We start from the raw sequence: 27,235 nt of genomic DNA, 5'->3' as shown, positions 1-27,235 counted from the left end.
TCTTTTATTGACAAGGATATTGAAGATATTCTTGATTTTGAGAAAGGAAGTGTTCCAGAAAATATATATTTCTTCGATGATTTCATTTCATCACTCCCGCTCAAACTTTTCGGCCATTTCAGCTCAAAATTCCGTTAATGCTTTTGGTGATAGAATTTGCTTGGCGATCATTTATTTCAACTGATCACCAAAGTATAGGGTTATCAAAAAAGCGGCATTCAAGACAGTGTGTTTCACTTTAAATTTCAATAATAATAACAACTCAACTCAAGGTCATCACAAACATTTACTGTTTGCTGACGGCTTTCTAGTTTCGTTGTTATGGTCGTTGTTATGTTGTAAAATTTTAGTCTTGAAAAAACCGGCAATTTATTTGCCAACGGAAATTAATTTATGTGGATTTATTTATCGATATCATCTTCTTCCATATGTATAAATTTCATAACTTATTTTTAAATAGTAATGGATGAGAATTTTTAAATAATGATTATAAAAATAGCTTGACAAAAATTGCTCGTTTTCAACAATCATATCTTAAATTATTAAGATGTCTGTAAAAAGTAAAGATGCTTGGGTTCGAATAATTGATGTTTCCGATTCAGTATTACACTCTAAAGGATACACATTATATAAAGTAACATCCAAAGTATGTTATTTTCTTACATTCTTGTTAAAAACTAAAATTTGAGTTAGAATTATAAGTTTGTGATGAAAATTGATATCCAAGATGCAACAGATGCTTTCAAAAGTTGTTGTGAAGTCAAAATTTTGCAAATTTAAAATCCTTTGGTGTCTTTGTGATTGCAATGGTAATATTCCAACTGTGTTCAAAGCTTCTTGAAAGACCTCTCTGTATGCATCTTAGGATCTATCGTATTTTATATCAATAATATAAGAGTCAATGTTAATTGGAATAGCCAGTCTTTGTAAAAGTTATCGACAATATGTGTTGCACCAAGTTTATTGGAAAAAAGTCTTCAGTATTTTCTGTTCAGCCTTATATTTTCCAAGATTTCTATAACCAGCTATCTATGAATCTCGCTGCACGTCTAGCCGAAGGAGTCTTTCAATCAATGACTAAGGACAGTAGTGTCTAATTAATATTATTATTTTTCATCATGAAATTTAAGTCATTATAATTAAAGCTATTGCTTTGAGATGCTCTAAACAAAAACTCATAACTTGGAAGTTCATTAGATTTTTGCTTAAATTATTGTCGTAAATTAGAGTTTCTTTTTTTTCTTCTTTCAAATTTAACTCCCATGAACGAAATACATAACAGTTTTTTCTATTAATTAAAATATTATCTTTGTTTTTGATCATCATACATTTAAAGGTCCTGTTAAAATAATAATCTAAAAGTGTTAAAATATGTCTTATTTTTTTACTTCTATGATTTTTAATTTCTATGAGTATTGTTGTGTGGTGAACTTAAAACTAAATTCGAATGTCTAGATTATCATTTCTATACTTAAAATCGACAACAAATCTTAAAAATTTTGATTAAGAAAAGGGACACTAAAAGATCGTAATTATCACTAAAAATTCTGTTTTGAATATTATAGGCAATAGAAAAAGAGGAAAAAATAAATTCAGTTAAAAAAAAGAAAAATTTAAAGGTTGTAATTGTCACTAAAAGCCGTTCCTGGGGTGGCGAACGCCTGCGTGCGAGAATAATTTTGTGCGCCCCTATATACTATGCTTAAATATTGATGATAAGGCCAATTTTCATAATCATTTTTAGTTTGAGGTTTAAACTGAATAGTTTTCTTATAGACTAAAGTCACTTTAGTGTAAGTGTTTGATTATGAAAATGGGCGTAATGAAATAAAACAACGAAAAAATATGACAAAAAATTTATTTTCGAAATCAAATAAAATAGACTATTAACGTACAATATAGGTCATAAATAAAACATGTCCATTCGGTAATTAACAAAAAATCTAATGTAACTCAATTCACTCAACTGAGTGAATTGAGTTAAAACTCTCAAACGGCCCTCAACGCAAACAAATCCGTTAACTTGAAAATGTGCAAGATCTGTCTAATACCTAAGTACCTAATTATCAAATAACAAGGTAGTTTTAGAACATAACACGTCTTGCTTTTGCAGATGCAAGTTTCTTCCTGTAATCAAAGTTTACAGCTTTGCTATAATTTTAATTTTTAATAATTTGCTATAATTAGAATTTTTTTTTGAATAGTTGAATTTGGCGCCCCTTAAATTGGGCGCCTGCGTGCGGGGCATTCGCTGCATACCCACCAGGAACGGCACTGACTAAAAGTACCACTTTGAATATATTTTCCACCGGGCTAAAGTCCTGCTCGCCTTATCTTTACAACGGATCTAATTTCAATTTAACAATTTTATAAATTTAAGAAAAATTAAAAATAATTTTGTTTTTATGAAATTTCTCTCTACAGAATATATTTCAAGTGTACATTTATGTAAAATTAAGTTAAAAATAATTTTACATTTTTTTTTATTTTTTCATGTTTTTCTTATTTTAATGAAATAGTTTCTTTTTTGTTGCTATTTCAATAAATACTTCACTTGCATTTTTAGGACTTTTAATCATGGAGTTTTCCCTACTCATTTATATACTTATTTATTCTATTGATGATAATACACATATTAATGAATAAAATATTGCTTTTTGTTGAAATAATTGCTTTTAATGCTAAAATAATTTTCTTTGAATTTTTTTGATTTTTGACTAATTGTATTTTTTTTAATGATTTTTACTGATTGTTTTTGATATTTCATTTATATAATAGTGTTTATAAGATAGATACATAAAATGTAATAGTGCTTATAAGATAGATACTTCTTAATGATCAAAAAAAATCTTCTAACAAGCAGTAAGAACATTCTCAAAGAATATGATAAGTCAAAGATCGCACAAGTACAAAATTGAAATACATTTTATTTTACTAACAGCAAAGGCAAACTATTACACATTTTTTAAAATTGGAAATTTATCTGTTTTTATTAAAATTGTGCACTTTATTAACTAGCTGAACGTTCTTATCACATTTCATGAAAGTACAGTAGGGAACCGATTATTCGGAACGGTTGGGACCATCGCTATTCTGGATAACTGATTTTTCCGGTTTTCTGAATCGCTACAAAAAGCCGTTTTTTTTATTATTGTTAAACCCAACTAAAAAAAAATTTGGAAATAATCTTAAAAATAAGAAAAAACGATGAAGTAATACACTAATGATTATTTCCAAAATGATGGTAAGGTAAGATAAAAGAAAGAAAAATCATAAAATCTTACGAGGAAATTTTTTTTTTTTTAAAAATGGCGAGAAAATTTATCGAATTTTGTTCCGGTTTTTTGGTTTTTCTGATTTCCGGATAACGGGCTCTGTACTGTATATGTAATATTTAAGCAATATTTAATATCTCTGTAGGAGGGTGTGTTAAAATAAACAGTTCAAATAAACATTTACAAATAAACGGTTTTTAAATGATATTTTCAACATAGATTTGCATATTAGAATGATGATTTCAAAAATAAGTATTTATTTATCTTTATCCTATGATTTAATTTTTCCTTATTTTTGTTTCTTTAGATTTTTTATACGTGTACTTGTTAGTCCCTTTGTTGACATTCTGCATACAATATTTTTTTTTATCTCTTTCATACCTGTTACTTCAATTCTCTCCCTATGCCAGATGTCTTGATGGTTCTTCTTTTTTTATCCTTTTTTTTTTGCCTTTCTCTTTCATATTCTTTCCTCCCTCTGTTGTGATGTTATGACCGAGTTCCTTCATTTCTTTGAACCCTTGGTGACCTACCATAAAGTTTTGCAAGTTGGCAACACTTGGTCTTGCCATAGTTATGATGAAAAATCTCAACTGTAAAAGCACATCGCTATGAAATTTAAATATATATGTTTTAAATAAAATTATTAAAGTTAATGATAACTGGTATGTTAAAATAAATGTGAAACTAGGTTGAGAAAATTATTCACAGATAAATATAGTATTTTAGCTTTCATTGCTTATAAAATTTCTACTATTTTGTTTTAGGTATTTCCTAAAAACTCGGTTGAAGCAGTGACTGAAGTATGTGAAATTTTTGATCATTTTTATTAAAAGAAATATTTGAATTTATGAAATTGCTTTAATAATATGGTTTATTTTACAGGTAGTTGTATGGAAGCGCTATAATGATTTTAAAAAGCTTCACAAAGCTTTGAGCACCATACATCAAAATTTACATTTAAAAGGCACATTTCCTCCACTTTCAAAAACACGCTTTTTTGGTAAGTGAACAACAGGGTTGGGTTTTTGCCGTCAAAAAATGGTTTTTGACATGGCAGTGGTGAAAACCGTGTTTTTAGCGGTAAAAACCGTCAAAAACTTACTGTTTTCTTTAATTTATGGCAAATAGCGGACAATATATTATTTTCACTTAATTGCCTTTATAAATGAATGTTGTAAATGATTGCTATTGATTTTGCAACTATATACACGTATTCTTATAGAAGGATATACATTCATACAGAAATATTGTAACATACTTATTGAAAATAGTGATACTTAACTTTTATCATTATAGCTTGCTTTGCAAAGGATTAAAAATTTTGCGCTTCTTAATTGTTAGAAATAAACAAACAAACAAAAATACTTAAAACTATTAATAAATTCAAGAACTAAAAAAAAGAATTTAAAAATCAGCATTTCTTAAATATTAGAAATAAGCTAAACAAAACTTTCAAAACTTGTAACTACTAACAAACTCTAAGTCAGGAAGGACTTGACATTCTTCAGTAATGTAATATGCCAAACAAAATGATGCTTGGAAATGTTGAGAATTTTGTTTAAAATGCAAAAATCTGTTCTTAAATATCTTTTAACAACTTTTTTTCTAATTTCATTGCCCAAAAATGAATTAATTTTAAATTATAAGCAGTTAAACTCAAATTAAAATACAGTTTTATCATAACTATGGGTTTTTGACTGTTTTTGACGTTTTTGACATAACGGTAAAAACCATTGTATAAGCCGGTAAAAACCGTCATGTGTTAAAAACTTGCCAACCCTGGTGAACAAGTATTTGAATGATATAAATTTTTTTTTGTTTAAATTAGAAGATTGAATATCATTAAAAGCAATGACAAGTAATTTTTCTTTTTTATCTTTTATACTGATAAAGTGTTTTTTTTCTTCTTTTCTTCTACATTTAAATTTCTACAGAAGTTTTAGTTGTTTCAAGCAATTTAGTAGCTTAAAATAAAACCAATTTTTGAAAAAGAGAAAGCTTGGTACCTTGTCCAAAGTTAGTTCAGGAAGTAAATTAAAATGTCTAATTTTTGCAAGAATTTGTTATGTGGTCAAAATAGGTTGATAAGTGTGCATCTTTTGATTTTTTGATATTTGCTTAATTCTTGAGTGGTTACTTGCATGAAAAATCACTTTTTAACATGCTGTCTTCTGTGCATTACAAAACCAGTTTTAAAATGCTACTACAGAAAAAAACCCATCAAATTTGCGTTTTTTTTTTTAAAGTGAAGGTTTGAAAGCAAATAAATAGTTACATATTTGCCTCTTACTGTTTACATTCTCTGACGATGAGTTAATTTTTTTTTTTTTATTAATTAGGTTTAATTTTCCTAATGTTTATTAAAAAGCTTAGTATTGTTTTTATAATCTTTAGTCCTCATTGAATTGTTTTTATAGTGTTTAAAAATTTGTATAGTTTTTTTTGATAATGTTTATCAAAAAATTATAAAATTTTTCCTAATGTTTATGTCAGGGGTTTCTAACTTACATGAGGCCGGGGGCCACAATTAAAAACACCAGTCAAATGGCGGGGCGCAACTTTATCAAAATTTTATATAGGCCTTTTTAATTTTTGAAGGAATATTAAATATTACTGTCAGATTTTTATCTAGTTGTACAAAACAAAAGTATTGAATTACAAATAATAATAAATATTTTCTTGGATGCAAAACCTGAGGAAGAAAATTTTTTTTGCACCGTTGGTATGTTAAATTTCACAGAAACGAAGAAATTAGGTTTTTTTAAAGAAAGAAAAGTATTTTAAACACATATAGACTTTTTACGAAAATTGTCCTCAAAAATTGACAACTAATATATTTTAGCTCACTGGCCACACACACACACAAAAAAAAAAAAAATTGGTGGTCCGTGGATGTGGCCCGGGGGCTGCCAGTTTTTAACCACTGGCTCTTTGAACAGATTAAAAATTAATACAAATGTATATTTTTTAAAATTAAAGTTTGTTTAAAAGGAAATAACTGATTTAATTCATTTATTTTTTAAGTATAACTTATTATTATTATTAAGTATTATAAATATAGCTTAAAAAATTATTATTTTTTAGCAGCTTTGAATGATATTAATTTTTTTTTCAATGCAGAATATGAATAATTAAATTAGTATTTTTTCTTTAGTAGTCAAATTCCACCTTAAAAAAACCTTTTGAAAATGAAGAAAAAGTTGTAATATTAGTGTAGCAAATTTTCAGCTTTGGAAAATGTTTTACAGCCTTGTAATTCATCATTATAAGATTCGACTGTAAATTATCCAAAAATATTATCTTAAGTGTTCCAATTCCAAGTTGTCTTGAATGCTTGTTAATATTTGAACATTTTTAACTGTTATTGATAATAATTTTATTAATTAGTATTAGCATTGACTATAGTATTTTGCTATCTAATTAAAATTAATAAACATAAAAAAAAATGTTATAAATAATTGATTTTTGTGTGTACATATTTATTGCTCTTCTTTAACAGGAAGGTTTGAACCAAAAGTTATTGAAGAAAGAAGACAAAGTGCGTTAAATCTTCTTCAATTTGCTGCTAACTCATTTCCTCTGTTTACTAGTCAGATATTTGTTAAGTTTTTTGAGGTATTCATATTTTTATACATTTAAAAATTTTTATTATTATTTTTTTTTTAGTGAGAATGTTAAGTCTTACTCATTTCTAAGTTAATTTACTTCTCAATTTTACATGCCTGTCTGACTTCATCAAACTATATAAAATTAAATGCAATTACTGAAGCCCTTACTTATAAACTGCTAAATTGGTGGTATGGGTATGATGAGTGTAACAATATAAGTTATTAAGGTTGAAAGTGCAACTCATGGATACTAAAAATACTTAAAGGAAGATTTATTTTGTTAGTCACTATCAAAGATGGCCTGCCAGAGTGGCAAACTGATTTATAATTCCCCACTTTTTGTATTAAGGATAATTAAAGAACAGGATTCTCTGGATAGTGAACAATAGGGCAGAAAAATGTACCACTCAAATAACGCATTATTAGGATGTCTACTTATTAGGATTTTTTTAAGTATTTATATTTCTGTCCATTAGTTTTTATATCTTTTCATCGAAACCAAGCCTTATATTTGTGTGTAATCTTAAATATGACACATATACAGTTTAAAATTTCATATTTAAAAATTATTTTTAATTAAAGTTAGAAAAATATTTCTAGTGAATGAAAATAAAAGTTATACAATATAAAAAATTTATGACAAAATTAAATATTAATGTAACATATATTACATTTTTGTAATAGTACTATTATGTTTTTTAACTTAAACGGACACTAAAAGTTACCTGGCTATTTTTTTTAAAATTTAATTTTTATGCACATTTTTATAATCTTTTTATTTTTATGCTAAAATATACTTCTTATTTTATTACATAATGGTAAATCTGAACTCATGATTCTATTAATTTTAAAATGTGTATTTTATAGGAAGGACACGTACCTGATAATTATCAGCAATCTGTACAGATACAAGAATCATCTGTAAATAATATTTTACAGTCTCAGACTTATTTACAGCAATCTTCAAATGAGAGTAAAACAAGTAAAGACAGGTAATGTTATTACTATGATTATCTTATTTTGCTTGATTCACTATATTTAAAAAAAAAAGTGAATAAAGCACACAAGAAAAACAAAGAATTATATTTGAATCCTTAATTTTATTTTGTTAAAAAAATATATGATGTGTTAATTACAATATTAAAATCATTTCTAAACAAATGATATCTTTGCTTTTGTTTCAATAGATTAATAATTTCTTAGATTTTCTTATAAATAGCTTTATGATCAAATAATGTTTTTAAATTTAAAATTGATTTTGTTTCATTTGAACCTACTACTTAAATTTTTTTATATGAGTACATCATGTAATCATATACACCAGATACTCATATACATATTCATGGAATACTCATATATATCTGAAAGAAGCACTTATATATTGACACATATATGAAATTATCTTACAAAAATTTTATACTCATAGCAATTTAGAGTATATATCAAACTCAAGTACTTTCTATTCCATGGAAGATTTTTTATTGCATTTATCACTTTTGTATAGTTTAATCTTAAACCCAGACTTTGAAAGAGTTTTTTTTTATGCTTCCATTTTATTATAAGAAATATGCTCACATTAGCAATAAAAACTACATCAATTATATATAAATTGTAAAAGTTTTAATAAAATTAGATAATTAGAGGTTTTAAAGAGAAGTCTGGTATAATCAATTAGTCTTACATTAATTTTAATTTAATGCATTTTTTTTAAAACTGATTTTAGTTTAGTTCAAGATATTGTTGTATTATTAAAATTCTATTTTGAACTTAAATGTTGCCTGCACTAATTAATTAGCATATTTGAGGACAACCCCTCAAACCATTTAGATTGAATCGTGAAAGTTAACGCGTGAAAGTCTGATCATTATATCAAAATGGTACAGAGTGGTTTATTTTCGTTTTTTTTCCCTCCACAATGTACAGTACGCCAAGTAAAAAGATGAACACCTTTTGAACACAGATTTTCATGTAGTGGGGGTTCAATCTTAATGGTTCAAGGGCTTAACCTAAAATATACTAATTGATTAGTACAGACCATATTTCAAGTTCAAATATAGTCAGAATAATGTACTTTCTCTGAATAAACATACCTTTTTTAAGGGAATTCAGATTACTGACCCTAAAAACATCGGTGATAGCACAATCTTGAAAATATGATTCCAATAGTTAGGACTTAAAATGTCAATTTTACTCTTTAAACTGCACTGATGAAGGTTGCCCTTTGAGCATCCGAAACAGCTGTCTGCTTTCTTAAATTTTTTGTGCTCTTAAACGTTGTTTTACCTTACTTTGTATTCCAGCACAAAGTTCGCCCTTATGTGTATTTACCATGAATTCTAAACTTTTTGTACACAATTATAAAATTTGTTTATCCAAATGTAATTAAAAAAAACGCCTTTTTTAATAATTTTTTATTTTATTTATTAATAGAAGAAAAGGTTTCGAATTGTAAGGTTTGAATATTTTTACATCATTTTAAGGAATGTAATTTGAAATCGTAAAATTCAAAATAAAGAGGAAATTGGTCCAATAGTTTCTGATTTATCAAATTTTTAAAAAATTGTAAATTAAAATTAATTTATCAAGAACTATTCAACCGTGTCATTCAAATTTAGTACTTTGCCATTTAAAATTACATTCATTAAACTAGTGTAAACATTTGTATACCTTATAATTCAAAGATGTTCAACTATTATTTATGTTTATAATTAATTTTCCACTATTATTAATGTTATAAGTATAAATGTTATATAAATGTTTATAATTTAAAAATTTTTAAATTATTATTAAATAAAATAATAATTATGATAAATAATTATTAAAAATTATTTTTTCACATGGAATTATCTTTGAATAAATAAATTTTATAATTGTGTGCACATATTTTTGAATTAGCTTAAAAAGTCACTAAGATATAAACAAATATGCAAAAAGTAAAATAACATGAAAGTGATCTCAATCACTCTCTTAGCCAACTATTCGGACTATATTTTCTGCCATCACCCATAATTTGAGGGTCAATTATCTGAACCTGTCTGAAAAGAGTAGGTTTATTCATTTTTGTCTTTTATCCTATAACTTAAAATGTTATATGCACTAATTAATTAGCATGTTTAATCTTAGGCCCTGAACAATGAAGATCAAATCTTAGTACATAAATGTCGGATCATTGAATCAAAAGTAATTCAAGGTGTTAATTTTTTTTTGTACACTGTACATTCTCTCTTATTATTTAAACAACAACAAGGTATAAAGGTTGAATAATATGGGCTACACAACTGAATTCTGTGGTGCTTGTATTATATTAGTGTTGCACCCATACTAGCTGAGTTTGAATCATAAGAAAATCAATTATTATCACCTAACTAAATGAAATCCTACAAGTTGTTTTGTTTTAAAAATAGGTGCATCAAATTTGATTTTGTTTTAAAATTAGCTCTTTTTATTTAATGCTAATCTGTAAGCATGTATGTTTTAAACATGAGTTTCATATGAATTTGTTGATTTTGTCTGTCTTTATAGTTCTTGTGAACAAGATGATTTATTAAGAGACACGAGTACTAGCCTAGGAGGAATCTGGCAACATCACCAGGTATCTGATACCATTAGTCTCAGTTCCCAATGCACTGACGATGATGACCGGACAACTTTCACGGATGACGATAGCATATTATCACGACCTTCTCTTAGCATAGCTGAATTTGATCCTTTAATGCAAACTGATAGTGCCATTTCAGAACTTGATAAATCTGTATCAAATAATATTAATTTATGTAATAGCTGGTTGTTGTCAGCTTTGGAGACCTGTAATGAAGCTACAGCTGATAAAGATCATGAAGTTATACCAGAATATCCCACTCCATTTGGAGAATTTGATTTCTTGGAAACAACAACTACAGCTTCTAATAAAAGTTTAAGCCATAAAGATTTAAAAACAGGTTCTTGTTTCATAATTCCAATTTTATGAATATTTTTCATTTATTAATCTCTATATCTTTTCAGTTAAATATTTTAACTTTTTTTAAAAACTCGGTGTAGTATGTAAAAGTATTTCCAATGGCATAAAATACAATGCTTATATCCATATCAATACTAGAGCTCCATTAAATCATTTGGCTTGGAAACTAGGCTTGTTATAACTATGCCCATATTTAATTCAATAATTTTTAAATTGAAATTTTCCTAAGTATAAATTTATTATTCGTCATTTTTTTGTGATTTCTTAATACCCCTTTCATTAACTTATTTAATGATCGTTAGATTCAGTATTATTTCAATTTGACAGACATGTAACAAAACACTAATATCTAGACACTTGCCTAAAGTTCTGTAGTCTAAAAACAAAAAATTGTGTTAAACATTTAATGTTTCAAAACATTCAACAGATAAATACATGTTGATTAGACATTTTAGAAATCCCGATTAATAATTTTTTTAATGTCGATAATAAACTAACTATAGGTTTATTTTTTAATCACGTTAAGCTCTGTAGTTAAAGTTTAAGGAAAAGTCTAGTAGATAGGGCTAGGTGTAGGCATCCAAACTTGGTATGGATCATCATTAAAGTTGGAAATTTCTTATGTGTCTTTTTAGTAAACAAGTATATATAACAAGCAAATATAACAAGTTTTTGCTAACAATAAGCCCATAATTCAATTATGTTTTTTGCCTTGTGAATATAAATAAATTTCAACAAATGATTAAGTTTTTTTGTGTTGTTACTAGATACCATGAAAATGATAAGATATTTTATCAAGCATTATGAAAAGTATAAAGGCTAAAAATAAAAACTCCTTCTAGTTTTTGTTTTGTATTGCATCACAAGCTTATTTTGTTAAAAACAACATGTTTATATCTCTTTGTGTGCTCTACATTGAAAGATATTGACACTGGGGATACTTTCTCCTTTTTTTTTTGTATTGGAAAGCAAGTCAGGGTATGGCCGATGCTGGGCCTAAGATTTAAAAAAAATTGGATCAAAATACAATCAATTTGTGATTACTCAAAATATATTTCAAACATTTATTTTATTAGGTCCTAATCTTTTTACGTTCAATTTCATCTTAATTTTCATCCTTTGACTTGATTTCTTTTAAAAAACAGTTAATTTGTACTTAAAAGAACAGAAAAAAAATTCTACGATTTAAAATTTTATTCTGAAATTTTTACCATCTTTTGTAATTGCTATACATTGTATAATAAGACCATTCTTAGACTTAACAGCACATGTTATATTAGAGTGGAAAGGGTTAAATTCATATTAATTAACGCCAAAGAATATCTGAAGATGTAACAATATCTGAAGATTTTTAATTTATTTTGAATCATTTATTTAGCAGTCATTTATTAGCAATTTATTAATCAGAAACATTTATTTTGGAAACATTGATATTTTGTTTAAAAGATGATAAAGAGATTTTTTCATTCAAAATTATAATCTAAAGTTTTCACCTGAAATAATTTTCTGAAATTTTTTTTTTTAGATTCAAATAAAAATTTCTTTACATTTGAATTACCTACACCTAAAGTTGAAGAAAATGAGTCAGTTATTTCTGAATTCGACCCATTATCAGATGAAAAAAAAGATTCACAAAATAATGAAGAAGTTTATGTTTGTGACGAATTTGCAATGACACCAGATGCTTATCAAACTGAAACTACAAAAAGGCCTTCATATATTGTACTTGCTGCCAAATATGTAGAATCTGCTCAAGTAGCTGAAGAATCTCAAAAATATATGGATGCATTTGACTCATATAAGAAAGCTATCGAAATTCTTCTTCAAGGAATTCAAAGTAATTCATTAATCATTTTAAATTACATAGTTAAGAGAAATATTGGATAAAAAAAATCTGTAAAAATTCGTATTAATGAGTATAAGTACTTTTTTAACTTAAAAAAATGCTTTTTATTAAAATTTTTTATTTCTTGAGAAGTATAGGGTGGCTACAAAATACTTTTACAAATATTGTACAGATATTAAATAGAAAATGATAAATACACAAATATGATGAACACTGTAAATGAAAGTTTACCTTAAATTTTTTTTTATTCGAATCAACTACCCCCTTTATTGATTATTAAAGATGATCTCTTAAGCTGTTGTCTAATGGCGACACAAATCAATTTAAGAGTAATTCTATTTCAGAGGAATCAATTTAAGATTTATGCAATAAAGAAGCTCTGAGAGAGTCCAAACTTCTGTGCTGCTTAGCATTAACTTAAGATTCTAGAATCCCCCAAGCACATTAGTCTAAAGGATTTAGATCTGGTGAAGAAGGGGGCCAATTTTCTTGTTTGATAAACTTCGGACAATTGTTATGGAGCCAAGCCTGTGTTGTTATGTCTCAGTGCGATGATGTAGAATCTTGCTTAAATATCCAGTCCTTTTTGGGATACAATTTGTCAGCATGTGGCAATAAATGTGAAGCCACTATTTTCTTTTTGTAATATTCAGTATTGATTTTTACTCCTTTATCGATAAATTTTAGAGGTAATTTTCCGTTTATTTGACACTGCAGCCCAAACCATTACAGTATTCTTGTTCTAAAAGTGTTGTACAGTTGGAACAGTTTCAGGTGCACCATCGAAGGTTGCTGAATACACAACATTATTTTTACCATCATAACTTTGTTCAGTGCAAAATATTTTCAGAAAATATTAGTAGAAAAGATATATTAGTAGAAAAGATTATTCTGTCAATATAGAATCAGAAAAGATTATTCTGCCAATACTTTTGCTACTATGCCGGTTCAGCAATATGTTATATCTTCGTAATCTTTTTAATTTTTGTGCTGTTGTCAAACCTTGATCATTTCTTTTACGATAAGGACAAATACACAGGTTTTCATTTAATATAACTTGCATAGTTTTCCAATTCACGTTCTCTTCTGTAATCATTTTATTAGCAGAACATTGTGGATATCTTCATATTTTTTTCACACATTATTTTAATGCTCTCTTTTGTGCGACTGAGCATGGACAACTAGATCTGGGTTGATTTTTACAGCTATTAGTATCCAATGATTGATTTATAGTTCAATGTATAAATATCATATTAAACCCAAGAGAATTTAATTGCTTAAGGATTCCACCTGCAGAAAATCCACGATCAAAAAGCTGTTTAGCCATCAACCTTTTCGATTCCATCTTGAACCTGATTCTAAATATTTTGCTTTAAACAAAATTCGTCCATACTTATAGAAAGTGCCACTCACAGGAATAGGGCAAGAACAATTGTTTTACCGAACAATTAAAATTAATTCCGATTTTTTGAAGTGTTTAGTAGCCACCCTGTAGTAGTATTTAATTTCTTCTAAGTTTATATTTTAGCCTGAAGAATCTATATAATACTTTACCTTATTATCAAAAACATTTTGGATGATTATTAAATTAATTACCAAGAAGAGGTAAATAATAGTAATTTCTAACTTAGTTTAACAAACTTTTAAAATTATGTTAGAATTCATAAATTATGCTTATTATTTTAGAATTATGGTTAAAAATGTAAAAAAGGCAATTCCATGGTCACTGACTATTTGAGAATTATGATTAAAAATGTAAAAGGGCAATTCCATGGCCACTGATATTACATTTTGGTAGGTTTTTCTTATTTTTTAACATTTTTTTATTAATTAATATTTAATAATTTTTAAAACAAAATATATAGGATATTTTTTAATAGCCTAATGTTATGTGTTATAAGAAAAAGGGATTAAAATTATAATATATATATATAGAACATTATATAGAAGGGACATGGAGTAAAGCATTATATTTTTAATTTTAAATTCTATTTTATCTCTCAGAAATAATGTGATTATTTTTTAAAAAATTTATTTAAAAAAAAAACAAATTGACAGAAAACATTAAAAGCATACAAAAAATGACATATAGAAAGTGGCAAATAGAATAAAAGCTCCAGTGACTCATGTTACAATTTTTGAAAGATGTTACAAATATAAAGTATATCAAAAGTATAATAAACATATTTTATTATTCTTACAAAATACTTAGATATAAAATCAAAATTTTTAGTTTTTATGATAGTTATTAAAAGCTAAGAAATTTATTAATGAAGGGTTGCAATAAATTTTTTTTTGTTATGTTGTCCTTTGTATCATGAACTTTACATGACAACTCGGTGCCTTGAACATTGAGACATAATAGCTCCAAAGATAGTAAACATCTACATAATTTTATAACTGACAATCATGAGACTGGGCAAATTTTTTTTTTTAATCCAATGATTGCATTTCTTACTTTCAATACATTTTAAAAGATGCTAATTCTTGAAATATATTTAAGTTTAGGGAAAACGTATCTATAATTTTTATTACATTATTAGTTGAAATTTTGATAATCTACCTATATTAAACTTTAGTTACAAAGTGAGAGGTTTTAATTTTCAACGCATATTTAAGAACATATAGATACACTAATAAAAATTTTCTAGTTCTCATCAGATATTTTTCTATTCTGGTAAATAAAAGAAATATTAAGTTTCTAATAAAAACTTGTAGTTTTGGTCCACCTGTTGTTGATGCCAAGAGAAAGAAAATAATACAAAAGTCACCCAATTTCAGAGAAAGGATAAAATATTATATTTATAAGTATTTCACTTTTATTATTTTTGATTTCAGATAGTATGCATAATTTTAATTCATTATAACTATCAAAACAAATCTACATAATGTATTTTAACTAATATTTCCCCCTGAAACAGAGGATAAGTGTTCTGATCTGAAAGATGCAGTTCGAAAGAAAGTTCTGTTGTATCTTATGCGTGCAGAGGAATTGTATGAAAATAAGCTTCCCAAAAATGAAATTCAAAAATCTAAAGTAAGTATACACTTATATAGTCTATACTCTTTAGTATGACTCTTATATTTCAACCACTCATGCATAAAGTTGCATTTGCTATTACATAGATGTAATGCTATTTTAATGTCCATTTGATTGTTGCCTTCAAAATATTCTTTCCAATATCGGGGCTTGCCACCTTGCTAAATGCCATAAAATCGTAAATTCAGTGAAAAAATTGTGTTTTAGCGAAAGATTTTTTCTACCAAAAAGAAAAATATATATTCTCATCAATCCTGAAAAAAAGGTCAAATGGAATTTTTTTGAACAAATCCTGTACTTTTTTATTCGATTACAGTCATTTCCGTTCTATATGTCCTATGACCAATTTGAATTATATTAAGTCCAGATAATGTAATTAACAAGAGAGATTATGTCAGCATGAGACAAGTTGCTGTAAAATACAGATTATCACGCTTGTTGCCGAATCACCCGATATCATATGAAATTCCCCCCCCCTACAGTTTGTGTTAATAAAACAGATCATGTGGTAGCAAGATGCATATTATCATCCTAATATTTTTGCAGAAAATTTATTTTTTGGTGACAATAGCATAATTTTGCCTAAGGTTTATCCTTATATTACTGCTCTAGTCTAAGAAGTTATCAAAAATTAACAAAACCCATTCCTATTTCTTTCTTCAACTGAAAAATGACTCTTTATTAGAATTTGCATTTTATAAAATAATTCAATTTATAGTAAATTTGTATTTTGATTAGAAGTTTTCTATGTTAAAAAATCAATCATAAGAATTTAAAATTTGCCTTTGGCTAAGAATTTTGAAATTTGGCTAATACTTTTGGTACATGGCTAATTCATTGTCTAATAATTTGAAAACCTTAGGTTCCGAATATAGTGACCAAAATGTAGCCATTTGATTTAGAAAAAGTTTCTAAGGTATTAATTTAACCATTATTTCTAAAATAAATGTAACACACCTCAAATCCCCTTTGAATGAAGAAAGACATGATCCTCTCAATTCGTATCCTAAGCAAAGAATATATAAGTGAGAAGAAGACCAGCTCTCATAGGCCCCCATGTAAACCTGTTCCGGAGGCAACGGTTTCCTTCATCGAGGTGTGGAAGTATTGCTAGGAAAACAACCTGCCTCCTTACAGAGGGGCTCCCTCCGTCATTACCCAGTAAGCAATCCCATTCCTCTCCGCTCCCAACAAACACCTTTCTCCTTGTTTCTCCCCACTCATGTAAACAGCTAATGAAAAGTGACTCAAACTCCGTCTGCTTTTGTTCTTTACAGACTAATATGGTTTTGAAAAAGGTTTACTTATTAAATAAGGAAAATATTTACTTGTGACGAATTCATTAAAAAATAAATATAATTTATTATTTAAACATAGGTGTATAATTTAAATAGATATCGGTCACCTGAAGATGGTGAAAAATTAGTTGTTAAACAAATTTAGAGACGCTATGATGGTTGAAAAGTGTGCGTATGCATCGGCTCAAAAAGCTTTGGCGCTTTTCTTGTCATGCAGAGGGACCTTGCTGGCCCCTGCTATGTATCGGAGAAGCTAGACTTCTTCTCACATTATATATTCTTTGTCCTAAGTGGTCGTAATTTGTGGTCATTCATAATCTCTGTAACTTTTTTTTCAAAGGAAACAATGCATTTAGAAATAATAATTTTCTTTCCGAAAATTTTATCAGGTAATTATAATTAGATAAGTAATTTTCCAGTTAAAAACATGATTTTTGGAGTTATTAGGACTTATGTTAATTACCAAAGATGGCAGTCTCTAACTAGCATATAATTTTTAATGCATTTTTCACCAATGAAGTCTTGTTTTAAAGAGTCCTTTTATGTGCATATTAAAATAGAAAAAGTTGCGTTAATACCAATTTTTCTGTTAAGTATATCATTGCATTGCTTTGTTAAAATTGATTAAATATTTTTTATGCTTTGAGTTAATATATACTGTATTTTTGCACACTCATGATATAACAACCTCATGTTATGTCTGTTTTTTGCCTGAACCGTAAGGGTTGCTGTATAACTTATTTTACCATTTCTTTGTTAGGTTAATTCATCTCATTCTGCACAGTCTTTGAGCAAAATAGGAAGTATTCTTGATAACATTGACCAATTGAATAAATACAAAGTAATTGGGATTCTTGAAAAAACCGTACTTGTCTTGGATACTACATGCAATGAAACATTTGTTGCTAAGGTAATAAGATTGAAAGTGCTTTTTTAATTGTTCAAACCTATAATTTATTTGCCTCATTAAATATTTCATATGTTTCACTGCTAAAATATTGTGCAATTTTATAAAATGTAATATTAATTAATCACTTATGATTTTTTTTATTCGTGAATTTTTTTAACATATTAATTTTTGAATGAATTTTATTTTAATATTATCCTTATTGCTATTACTTAGTATACTTTAATACACAATCGCAAAATGTAGTGGTAACCACATTTGAAAACATTTTGCTTAATTTGTTATTCTGACAAAAATGTGTTTTTCTATTTTTCTATTTTCAAATAGATTTTCAATCAATTCAACTTGAAAAATTACTGATAATGTTTTATTTTTTGTAAATTTTGTTTAGAATTTTTTCCCCAGAGTTTTACTTTTCGTATTATCTAAATAATGTTCCAAATCTCAAAACTAAAGTTTAACAATTAGCTAAAATATTATTAATTATGTAATATTTATTATATATATTTATTTCATTGGGACATAATAGCTTTATCTAAGCAATGTCACATGCAGTCCTTGACAGTTATTAGTTTTAAAAGTATTTTAAAGATGAAAGCTCTTATGCTCTCATCAATAGAAAAACCTAAAATTGCTGTTACAAAAGTGGAAATCAAGAACATTTATTTCTTAACAGTTATAGCAATTTTGAGATATAATATTGACAACAAGATTCAAAAATACAACTTATTACTCATCTCACCATTGCTATACACTCTTCATGAGCCAGTGTACTCTTAAAAATCATTCACTTATAATATTTTTTATCAATCTTAGACATTTTAGTTATAAACCTAATGCTGCATTTAAAACTTTCTTTTATATACCAGAATTTTTTTAAATTTTATTTATTAATTTAGACTCTGTACAAGACTTCAAGTGATGGTACAAATTACAGATATCCTATTGCACCAAAGAATGTACCATTCATGGTCAAACTTCATCACATCTATGAAAGTAGCTATGCAATATTTCTCATTCTGGAACATGCCACTGGTGGGCGATTATGGAATTATGTGTGTTCTTTCTTTCAACGTAAACCTTTATCACCTGTTGAAGATGGCACTTGCATACAAGGAGAATCTAAAAGCAAGGCAGATTTTTGCAATGTATATTCAGGCAAGAAAGTGTCTGAGAATCAAGATCCACTTTCATCTGATACTGTGACACCTGTTGATTCAGATCTTATTCCATCTGAGCAGTGTCCTTCTAGTTACATAGCCTTGTTCAAAAAATATGCTGATTCTGTTAATCAGGAGGACAATGTATCATTTGCTAAATATCATAAAACTTCTCTCCAAGAGAAAAAGAAAAGAACAGTTTCAGTTGAAGTGAGTAAATTTTTACTAGAGTCCCCATTGATTATTAAAATCACAGTCATTTTAAGGATATTTGATTTTATAAACTGGCTGGTTTTATAAACTGACAAATCTACCATTAGGGAAAAAAAAAGGATTTTAATGTTTAACTTCAGAAATATACCTAAGGTTAAATTAATTGTTGCATTTATATATATATTTTTAATTAATATTACTACATTTTTTAATTAAAATTGCTAATTTTTTTTTTTAAATTTACAGAAGGATCTCAAAATATTGACATGCAGTTAGTTTTGTAAAATTCGAAACTGAAGGTTCAACATTATTTAAAAGTTTATAACAGGGTGCGTAGCCAAATCCTTGAATCAAAAATAAGCACTTTTTAAAAACTTTTCAAGCACTTTACAAAAATTTTCAAGAACTCAAAAAATTCATATTCAATCAGTGATATCATTGAAAAACAAGAACTTTTTATAAACAGTTTTAGCGTTAAAAAAAACCCCAAAAAGAAACAGACGTAAATCGAAACAATCAGTACTTTCCCACATCATCGAGTGAATTCAACTTGACCCTGAACTCAGAACAAAAGTACCCGTACCCCCTACGTCAAAAAAGTGTTAGAAGTAAAGTAAAATAAACAATAATAAAATTAAAATAAATTAAAAAGAAAAACATTTCATAAGGATCTGATATTCTCCATCCGAATTTGAGCACTCGGGTTTCGGTTTCAAGTGTGCGTATATGCGCAAGTCATAACGTGTAACGACATGAAGTCCGCGTGAATGACTACAGAGCAAACACCCCATTTTTCGTGAAATGCATAGGATCCACCAGATATCACTGAAGGGAAAAAAAAGCACTTTTTAAAAACGCCAGCTGAAAAATGCACCTTTAAAAGCTTTTAAAAACGAAATCCCCAAAAAAGCACCTTTAAGTACTTTTTACAAACGCTATGCACCCTGTTATAAGCACATCCTGATTGGATATGTTCTGGTACTTTTTATAAAACCAGTCGTCCTAAAGACAAATCTACTCTTAGGGGAAAAAAGATTTTAATATTAAACTTCAGAAATATACTAAAAACAAATCTAATAACTGCATTTCTAAATATTTTTTCATTAATAGTTCGACATTTTTTAATTAAAAATACAAATTTTTAAAATTTATTAAAAAGTCTTAAAATATTGGCATATTGTTGTTAGATTAGTGAAATTTGAAATTCAAGATTCAACATTGTTTGTAAGTTTATAAGTTATCATAACATTCAATTTCACATTAATTTAAAAAAAAATTGAATACATTTCTTATCTATCCTTTGATTCCTAAATTTTACTGTTTAGGCATTTTCTAAGTGAACAAATGCAACACAATATTAATCTTAACCTTCATTCGTAATACAACATAAGCAAAACTATTTTAAAATTGTACAAGGGCATTCTGGGTCTACTTTTTTTTGTTTGATAAAGTAACTAAAAAGAGTAAACATACTTTAGCTGCATGGTTTTTCTCATAGAAAATGTAAGGTATTGTTTGACTTAAATATGAATTCCTTTTGAACCCTGCTGTCTGCTGTGGTTGTGCTTAATGATTTGTGATGGTCATTGTATCATTGAATGCTGATGGCCAGACAATAATTTTTCCTTATTAGGAGCTTTCTTTTGGATTTTTTTACACTTCCCTCCCTCACTTTCTGTTTAACCTTTCAAAGACTTGTAGTCCACACACGTTCATGAGTGGTGGAATTGAATTTATTTTCTATTACTTCTCATCTTTTAAAACTTGAGAAAAAAAAATTCTAATTATTTAGGGAACATAGATCAAAAGTTTTTTTTAAAAAATTTTAAAGCAACCAAACTTTTGACATTATTAAATGGTAATCATGATTTTATTAAAGGATGATTTTTTTAGCATGCTTTGATATTGTAAAGATTTTGTTCTAGTGGATTTGCTTTTTAAAAGTGGCTGATTTTATAATCCAGTAACTTTATCTGTAGTGATTGCTGTAGTAACAGCGGCTTTGTTTTTCATCAAAAGAAAAGGTATTTCTTTTAAGTGAAAAGTGTAATTAAAATAACATGTTGTTATAAAAACGAACAAAAGACATAAAATTGAAATAATTTTTTTACATTAGTAATTTTTTTGAAATAACTGATTGTTTACATAACATGAATAAGTTAAAATTCGCCTTCAAGTATATTAAGAGAAAGAGACATAAATTTTTGTCTCTGCAATGCTCATACAATGTTTTATTATTATTTTTAAATTTCTGGCACTTTTTATTTAGAAAGTTATCATTATTTGATAAAATTATCATTGAATATCAATATTTAAGCAGTTCTTGCTTATCAGAGTAAATAATGTTTTGCCACCAATAACATTGAGTAATTCATAGAACTATCTATTTCTATGAGCTTTGTCTCTTTCTACACCATGGCTGTTTTAACAGCATGCTTTTTTCTTATATTTAGAACAACGTATTCTGCCAGTATACTAAATATATGCAATGTCAACCTGTGTTGTTAAAAAAAAAAAGAAAGTACAAGTAAAAATAAATCAGATGTTTCAGCAAAGAGGTTTATCATTCTAGAGTACTGCAATTTTTCAGTTATCGGTATGTGATCAACTTCAAAAGTTATTGCTTCTAATGAATAGTTTTAAAAGTCCTTCATTGTTGCTATTTTTAAAAAAGTTTTTCATTTCAGGAGCTACTTAAAAGAAATTATTTACATACAAATAAAAACATTAAAATTACCCAATAAAAAAAGCCAACATGTGTCCCTGTAAATTTAATAATGATAGTAATACCACTATTCAGATTAAAAAGAAAGGTAATTGCATACAATTGTTTAATCGATTCTCATGAGAACAATTAAAGTGAATGTGAAGTTGTGCTAAAGATGGATATGTCCAGAATGGAACTACGTACAGTAGTACACAGGTAAGGAAAAAATAGCTGTGAACAAATTGGGTGAAAGTTTTCCTGAGTTGGTTTAAGTTCTCATGATTGGCTCTACCAAAACCAAAGAAAGAAAAACACCCTAACTTTTACAGAAACCATTGCTATACTATTCATGAAATGATTTGAAGTAATCAAAGATGTATGACATCTATGCAGAATTATGTCTTAAATAAAAGAATAGTACAATCATCATTTTACTTCTGTACAAAGTTCTTGTTAGAAGCAACTATCTTTAGTTGTACTTTACATTCACTTTAAATGGTCTAATGCCAACTGGTTAATCTTTGTGCAATCTTTTTTGAAAATATCCTACCTTCCTTTATAACCCTGAATGGTGTATCTGCTATCGATATTGTATTTCTCATGCAATCACAAGTGTTTACTTTTCATTTCGGCAAAACACATAGATATCTAAGTTGAATATTTTCCACTTCCTTTATGTATTGTATAATTGTTGCGAATAGTAATAACAATAACGATTTATTGTTAGAAAGAGCTTCTAAAATTAACTTTTCATAGAGACAAACCTCACTACTAAGTATTGTTTAAAATTCAGATGTAACGCTTTCTCTGTAAAATTTTTGTGATGTGGACTAAAGTTAAATCAAAAAGCTTTATGTTAATCTATGGCATTGTTAAAAATATTTGTAGGATACATCTTTCCAGCAAAGTGCACTTCATAGTAAAAATATTAGAAACAGATTATCATCTTCAACCGGCAGTCTTGAGATAGGTTTTTCACAAAAAGCATGTTTGTTGGATGCTTTCAAAGCTATGGATGATGCTATCTCACAAGCATCCCCAAAATCATCACTATTACCTGAATCCTGTGTCGTACTGTGGGCAGCTGAGATAGTATTAGCCTTTGAACATTTACACAATTTGGGAATTATCTGGATGTAAGATGGTTTTCTTTTTCTTGTTGTGCAATAATTGTCACATTTATGACTTAAATTATGTACATAATACTTTTTTTCTTTCATTATTAGGGATTTTCATCCAAATAATATTCTGCTTGGAGATGGAGGTATGATGTGCCAAAAAACAGATGTTTTTTAAGATTAAGAAATACTAAACTGATTACTTATTCAACTGAAATATTTATAATGATATATATATTACAAATAATTATTTTTAGGTCACATTTTACTCACATACCAGAGCCAGTGGAATTCTGTAGATGTTGCAATAAATGAAAAAGCAAAAGAAAATTTATTTTGTGCACCTGGTGAGAATAAAATATTATTAATATCTTCTGGTTAAGAATAAAATATTATTAGACACATTACAATAACTTAAATTATTATTTTTCAGAAATTGGAAATATCTTTCCAGTAACCAGTGACTGTGATTGGTGGAGTCTGGGAGCAGTTCTTTTTGAATTGTTAATTGGACAGGTAATTCAAACACTCATTAAGGAAATAATTTTACTTATCCCTTTCTTTAATGTACAATAATTTTATTTTAATTTTTGTTTCAGTCCTTAGTGTCCTGCCACCCCACTGGTATAACAAGACACACAATACTAAATTTTCCGGTAGATATCAGTTTAGATGCCAAAGATTTTATTACAAAGGTATAATTTGTTTAGAATTGTTGTTTTTAAAATTAGAGTTATCCCAATGCAGTCGTAAAACTTTAATAAGTCGTAAAACTTTAATAAAATTTTTCTATTTACTAAAATTATTCCTATAACTTTTTCTTTGTATATTGTTTTATATATTAGTAAAAAAATAATAACTACTGATATCTAACAAAAAAAAAAAAACAACTTTTTCAAGAGTAATCTAGAAATTTTCTTTACATAGTAATACAGTTTATAAATATTTTTTAGAAATTTTTTCTTGTTAAATTCAGTTTAAATTTTTGAAAACATCTTAATTTTTCATAATATTTCATATAGGTGTAGGATGTTCTAATTAAATAATAAATAAGGTATTTTTTTAAATTTTTTGTAACAGAATAAATATTTTTATTGATATTGTTGAGGCAGAGACTTTTGGTTTTCATATAAAAGGTAATTAATATTACAAATTTAAGATTTTTCAACATTTACTTTATAAATATATCTCCTACCTGTTTGTATTTCTTCATTATGTTACTGTTCTTTCAATTTCAATCCATGAAATATTATTTCGTTGGGTTAAAAAAAAATACAGAACATTTTTGTGAGCTTAACTTGTAGATTTATTACAAACTTGTAGATTTATTATACTTAAACATTTTATGCTTTAGTATATAAAGTTGATAACATATGAAGAATAAATGAAATAGATAATAAAGGAGACCGGCAGTAGTTTTGGTACAATAATAATAACCACTATCAGTAGTAAAGCACAAAATGTAGACAAATCCAACAAAATCAATCAAAATAGATCAAGAATTTAATCTATGAAAATTGTGAAATGAAAAGGTGACAAATAGATAAAAAATTCCTAAATGTTTAAAATAAAAGAAATACTAGACTATCATACCATTAATATTCTTTAGAATATGAAAAGGTTCCCAAAAATTCAAGTCCACAGATGAAGAGCAGTAATAAATGAATTCAGCTGAAAAAATGTCGAACTAATAATTGGTTTGTTAACAGTGTTAAATAATGAAGAACTTTGATTTCGTATATATCTTTCATGACCCATACTTCAAAGGTTTTTTTATTTCCATGACATAAAGGGGAAAAAAGACATGAACAAAAAAAAAGTCAGTGTCTCATCTCATACTTTAAAGTTTAGCTTGGTAGACCAAACTAAACTTCAAAGTTTAGTTTGGTAGAAATTTCTCACCTTCACAAGATGGTAGGTCAGGGCTGGCGAACCTTTATACACCAACGTGCCATTTTTTCTAAAAATTTGTTTAATGAGGTCATAGACGTGCCGTCAAATAATTTTGACTTCGTGATTATTGGGAAAATAATAATATTAAATACTATCAACTCAAAACTCTTTATTTACATTGAAAAAAAAAAACATTTCCAATGTCTCAGTTATATGCGTAATTCAACTTAAAGTAACATCAGAGTGTGACTTCTGTTGTTGCAGATTAGATGACAAATAACTTATATTAGGTTGTTGCTGATTTTAGATGTTAGTTTAAGCAGGACTGTTAATTTTTTTTGCTAGTTATTTATTGTTAGCTTGTTTTTTATGGTTATTAATTGTTTTTTAGCATTAATAGTTAATTTTTTTATTAATAATTGTTTATTATTTTGTGTGTTTTTTGTGAATTTTAATTTAATTGTTACATATGCTTCATAGTGTAATAACAATTTATAGTGTAATAACAAATGAGAACGGTGGGGTGCCCAGAAAATTGTGTCAGGTGCCATAAATGGCACGCGTGCCATTGGTTCGCCATCCCTGTGGTAGGTTATACAGTAGGGAACCGATTATCCGGAACGATCGGGACCATCGCTATTCCGGATAACTGATTTTTCCGGTTTTCTGAATCGCTACAAAAAGCCTTTTTTTTATTGTTATACCCAACTAAAAAAAAAAAAAAAATATTGGAAATAATCTTAAAAAGAAGAAAAAACGATGAAGTAATACACTAATGATTATTTCCAAAATGATGGTAAGGTGAACATCTTCCAAAAAAGAAAGAAAAATCCTAAAATCTTATGAGGAAAAAAAAATTTTTTTTTAAAAAATGGCGGGAAAATTTATTGAATTTCGTTCCGGTTTTTTGGTTTTCCGATTTCCGGATAACGGGTTCTGTACTGTAATAATTAGGGAATTTGATAAAAATCCAAACTATTTTTGCGAGCAATAGTGAAGTTAACCTTATTAAAAGAAGAAAAATATCTAAAATAAAAAGTTTTTTAAAATTTCTATAAGTTGAGGGCAAAGATAATATTTTTTTTTTCAAATTAAAAAATTTAATTTCACTAATGTCAAAGATTGTATTGCTGACAAAAATAGATGAGTTATTTACTGCATTTCGAGTTAACATGAGCTTTCATACATTTGGTTGAATCTTAACATAGGTACTATACTTAGTTTTTACATTTTTAAAATTTTTCAAAACTGAAATTGATAACATTATGAAGTAAATGAGAGTTTTAAATAAAAAATATTATCAATTATATACATCTAGTTGTATGTATTGAATTTCAAATAATTCTTTGAAAGATTATTTCTTTCTTTCAAAACTATGCCTCCTTTTTTTCTCTGGAATAAATTCTTCAACATTTAATTTTAGAATCATTCAGTGTATCTTCTAAAGCTTAGTGTCAGAACAGACTAAATGAAGAACATGAAAAAGTTGAAATAAATTCATGTTCTGTTCATAAAATGTATAAAAAATTAACATCTAGCAACACCTATTGAAGTTTAAGCAACTTTTGAAAGATTGTTTCTTTCTTCTTGAAATATGTCTTCTATCTTTCTCTTGGATAAGTTCCATGGTTTATCTCTGAATCATTCACTGTTTCATAAAAAACTTAGTGGAAGGACATGCTAAGTGACATTTTACAGAATATTAAAAACTTATAATAAATTGATTTTCTGTTCTTATAGTTAATCAAACTTATAATATAGATTGTTTTAAAAATGTTACTGTCTCTTCAATTACTTATAAGTATATCTGTTGAGAAAGGTGCTGATAATAAGATTTATTATTTGTGTTCAGCTTTTACAGTATAATCCTAGTGAGAGACTTGGGTCTGGAGTTTATGGAATAGAAGAGTTAAAATCACATCCCTTTTTTCATTCTATTGACTGGAAATCATTATGGCCAAGATGATTATTATTAAGATATCGTACAGATGTTTTTGTCATTGTTTTCATTCCAAATATAGTTTACTTTATATTTTTTAAAAGTTTGTTATAAATTTTTCTATAAAATCTGTGTATGACTTTGGGTGTCATATTTATGACATTGACAAATAAAATAGTTTTATTCTTGAGTAAAATTACTGTTTCATAATAAAAAAAAACAAACATGTATTCCCTTTTTTTTTGTTGAAGAAATAAAATTGGTGCGATA

The 27,235-nt window shown here is 27.1% G+C and overlaps 1 protein-coding gene across 1 annotated transcript; it reads left to right on the top strand.

Annotated features, from left to right (window-relative positions):
- Positions 1 to 269: 269 nt before the first annotated feature.
- On the top strand, positions 270 to 27,161 carry LOC107447962 (ribosomal protein S6 kinase-like 1). Its single transcript, XM_016063015.3, has 16 exons — positions 270 to 646; positions 4,043 to 4,078; positions 4,161 to 4,278; positions 6,778 to 6,893; positions 7,754 to 7,878; positions 10,409 to 10,824; positions 12,370 to 12,681; positions 15,612 to 15,727; positions 17,789 to 17,938; positions 18,835 to 19,305; positions 22,904 to 23,151; positions 23,242 to 23,279; positions 23,391 to 23,480; positions 23,567 to 23,649; positions 23,733 to 23,828; positions 26,879 to 27,161. Exons 1-16 carry the CDS (start codon positions 548 to 550, stop codon positions 26,990 to 26,992), a joined length of 2,628 nt encoding a protein of 875 aa, XP_015918501.1. The 5' UTR covers positions 270 to 547; the 3' UTR covers positions 26,993 to 27,161.
- Positions 27,162 to 27,235: the final 74 nt, after the last annotated feature.

The sequence above is a fragment of the Parasteatoda tepidariorum genome, chromosome 1 (genome assembly GCF_043381705.1).
Source record: "Parasteatoda tepidariorum isolate YZ-2023 chromosome 1, CAS_Ptep_4.0, whole genome shotgun sequence".
Lineage (NCBI taxonomy): Eukaryota > Metazoa > Arthropoda > Arachnida > Araneae > Theridiidae > Parasteatoda > Parasteatoda tepidariorum.
Note: the sequence above shows the minus strand (reverse complement) of the source record. Positions and strands in the feature narration are given on the sequence as shown.

Excerpts from the sequence above, each read along its gene's own strand:
- LOC107447962 (XM_016063015.3), top strand. The coding sequence starts at position 548 with ATGTCTGTAAAAAGTAAAGATGCTTGGGTTCGAATAATTGATGTTTCC. Across the intron at positions 17,939-18,834 it reads ATGAAACATTTGTTGCTAAG|ACTCTGTACAAGACTTCAAG; the intron begins GTAATAAGATTG and ends TTATTAATTTAG. Across the intron at positions 23,481-23,566 it reads AAATTTATTTTGTGCACCTG|AAATTGGAAATATCTTTCCA; the intron begins GTGAGAATAAAA and ends ATTATTTTTCAG.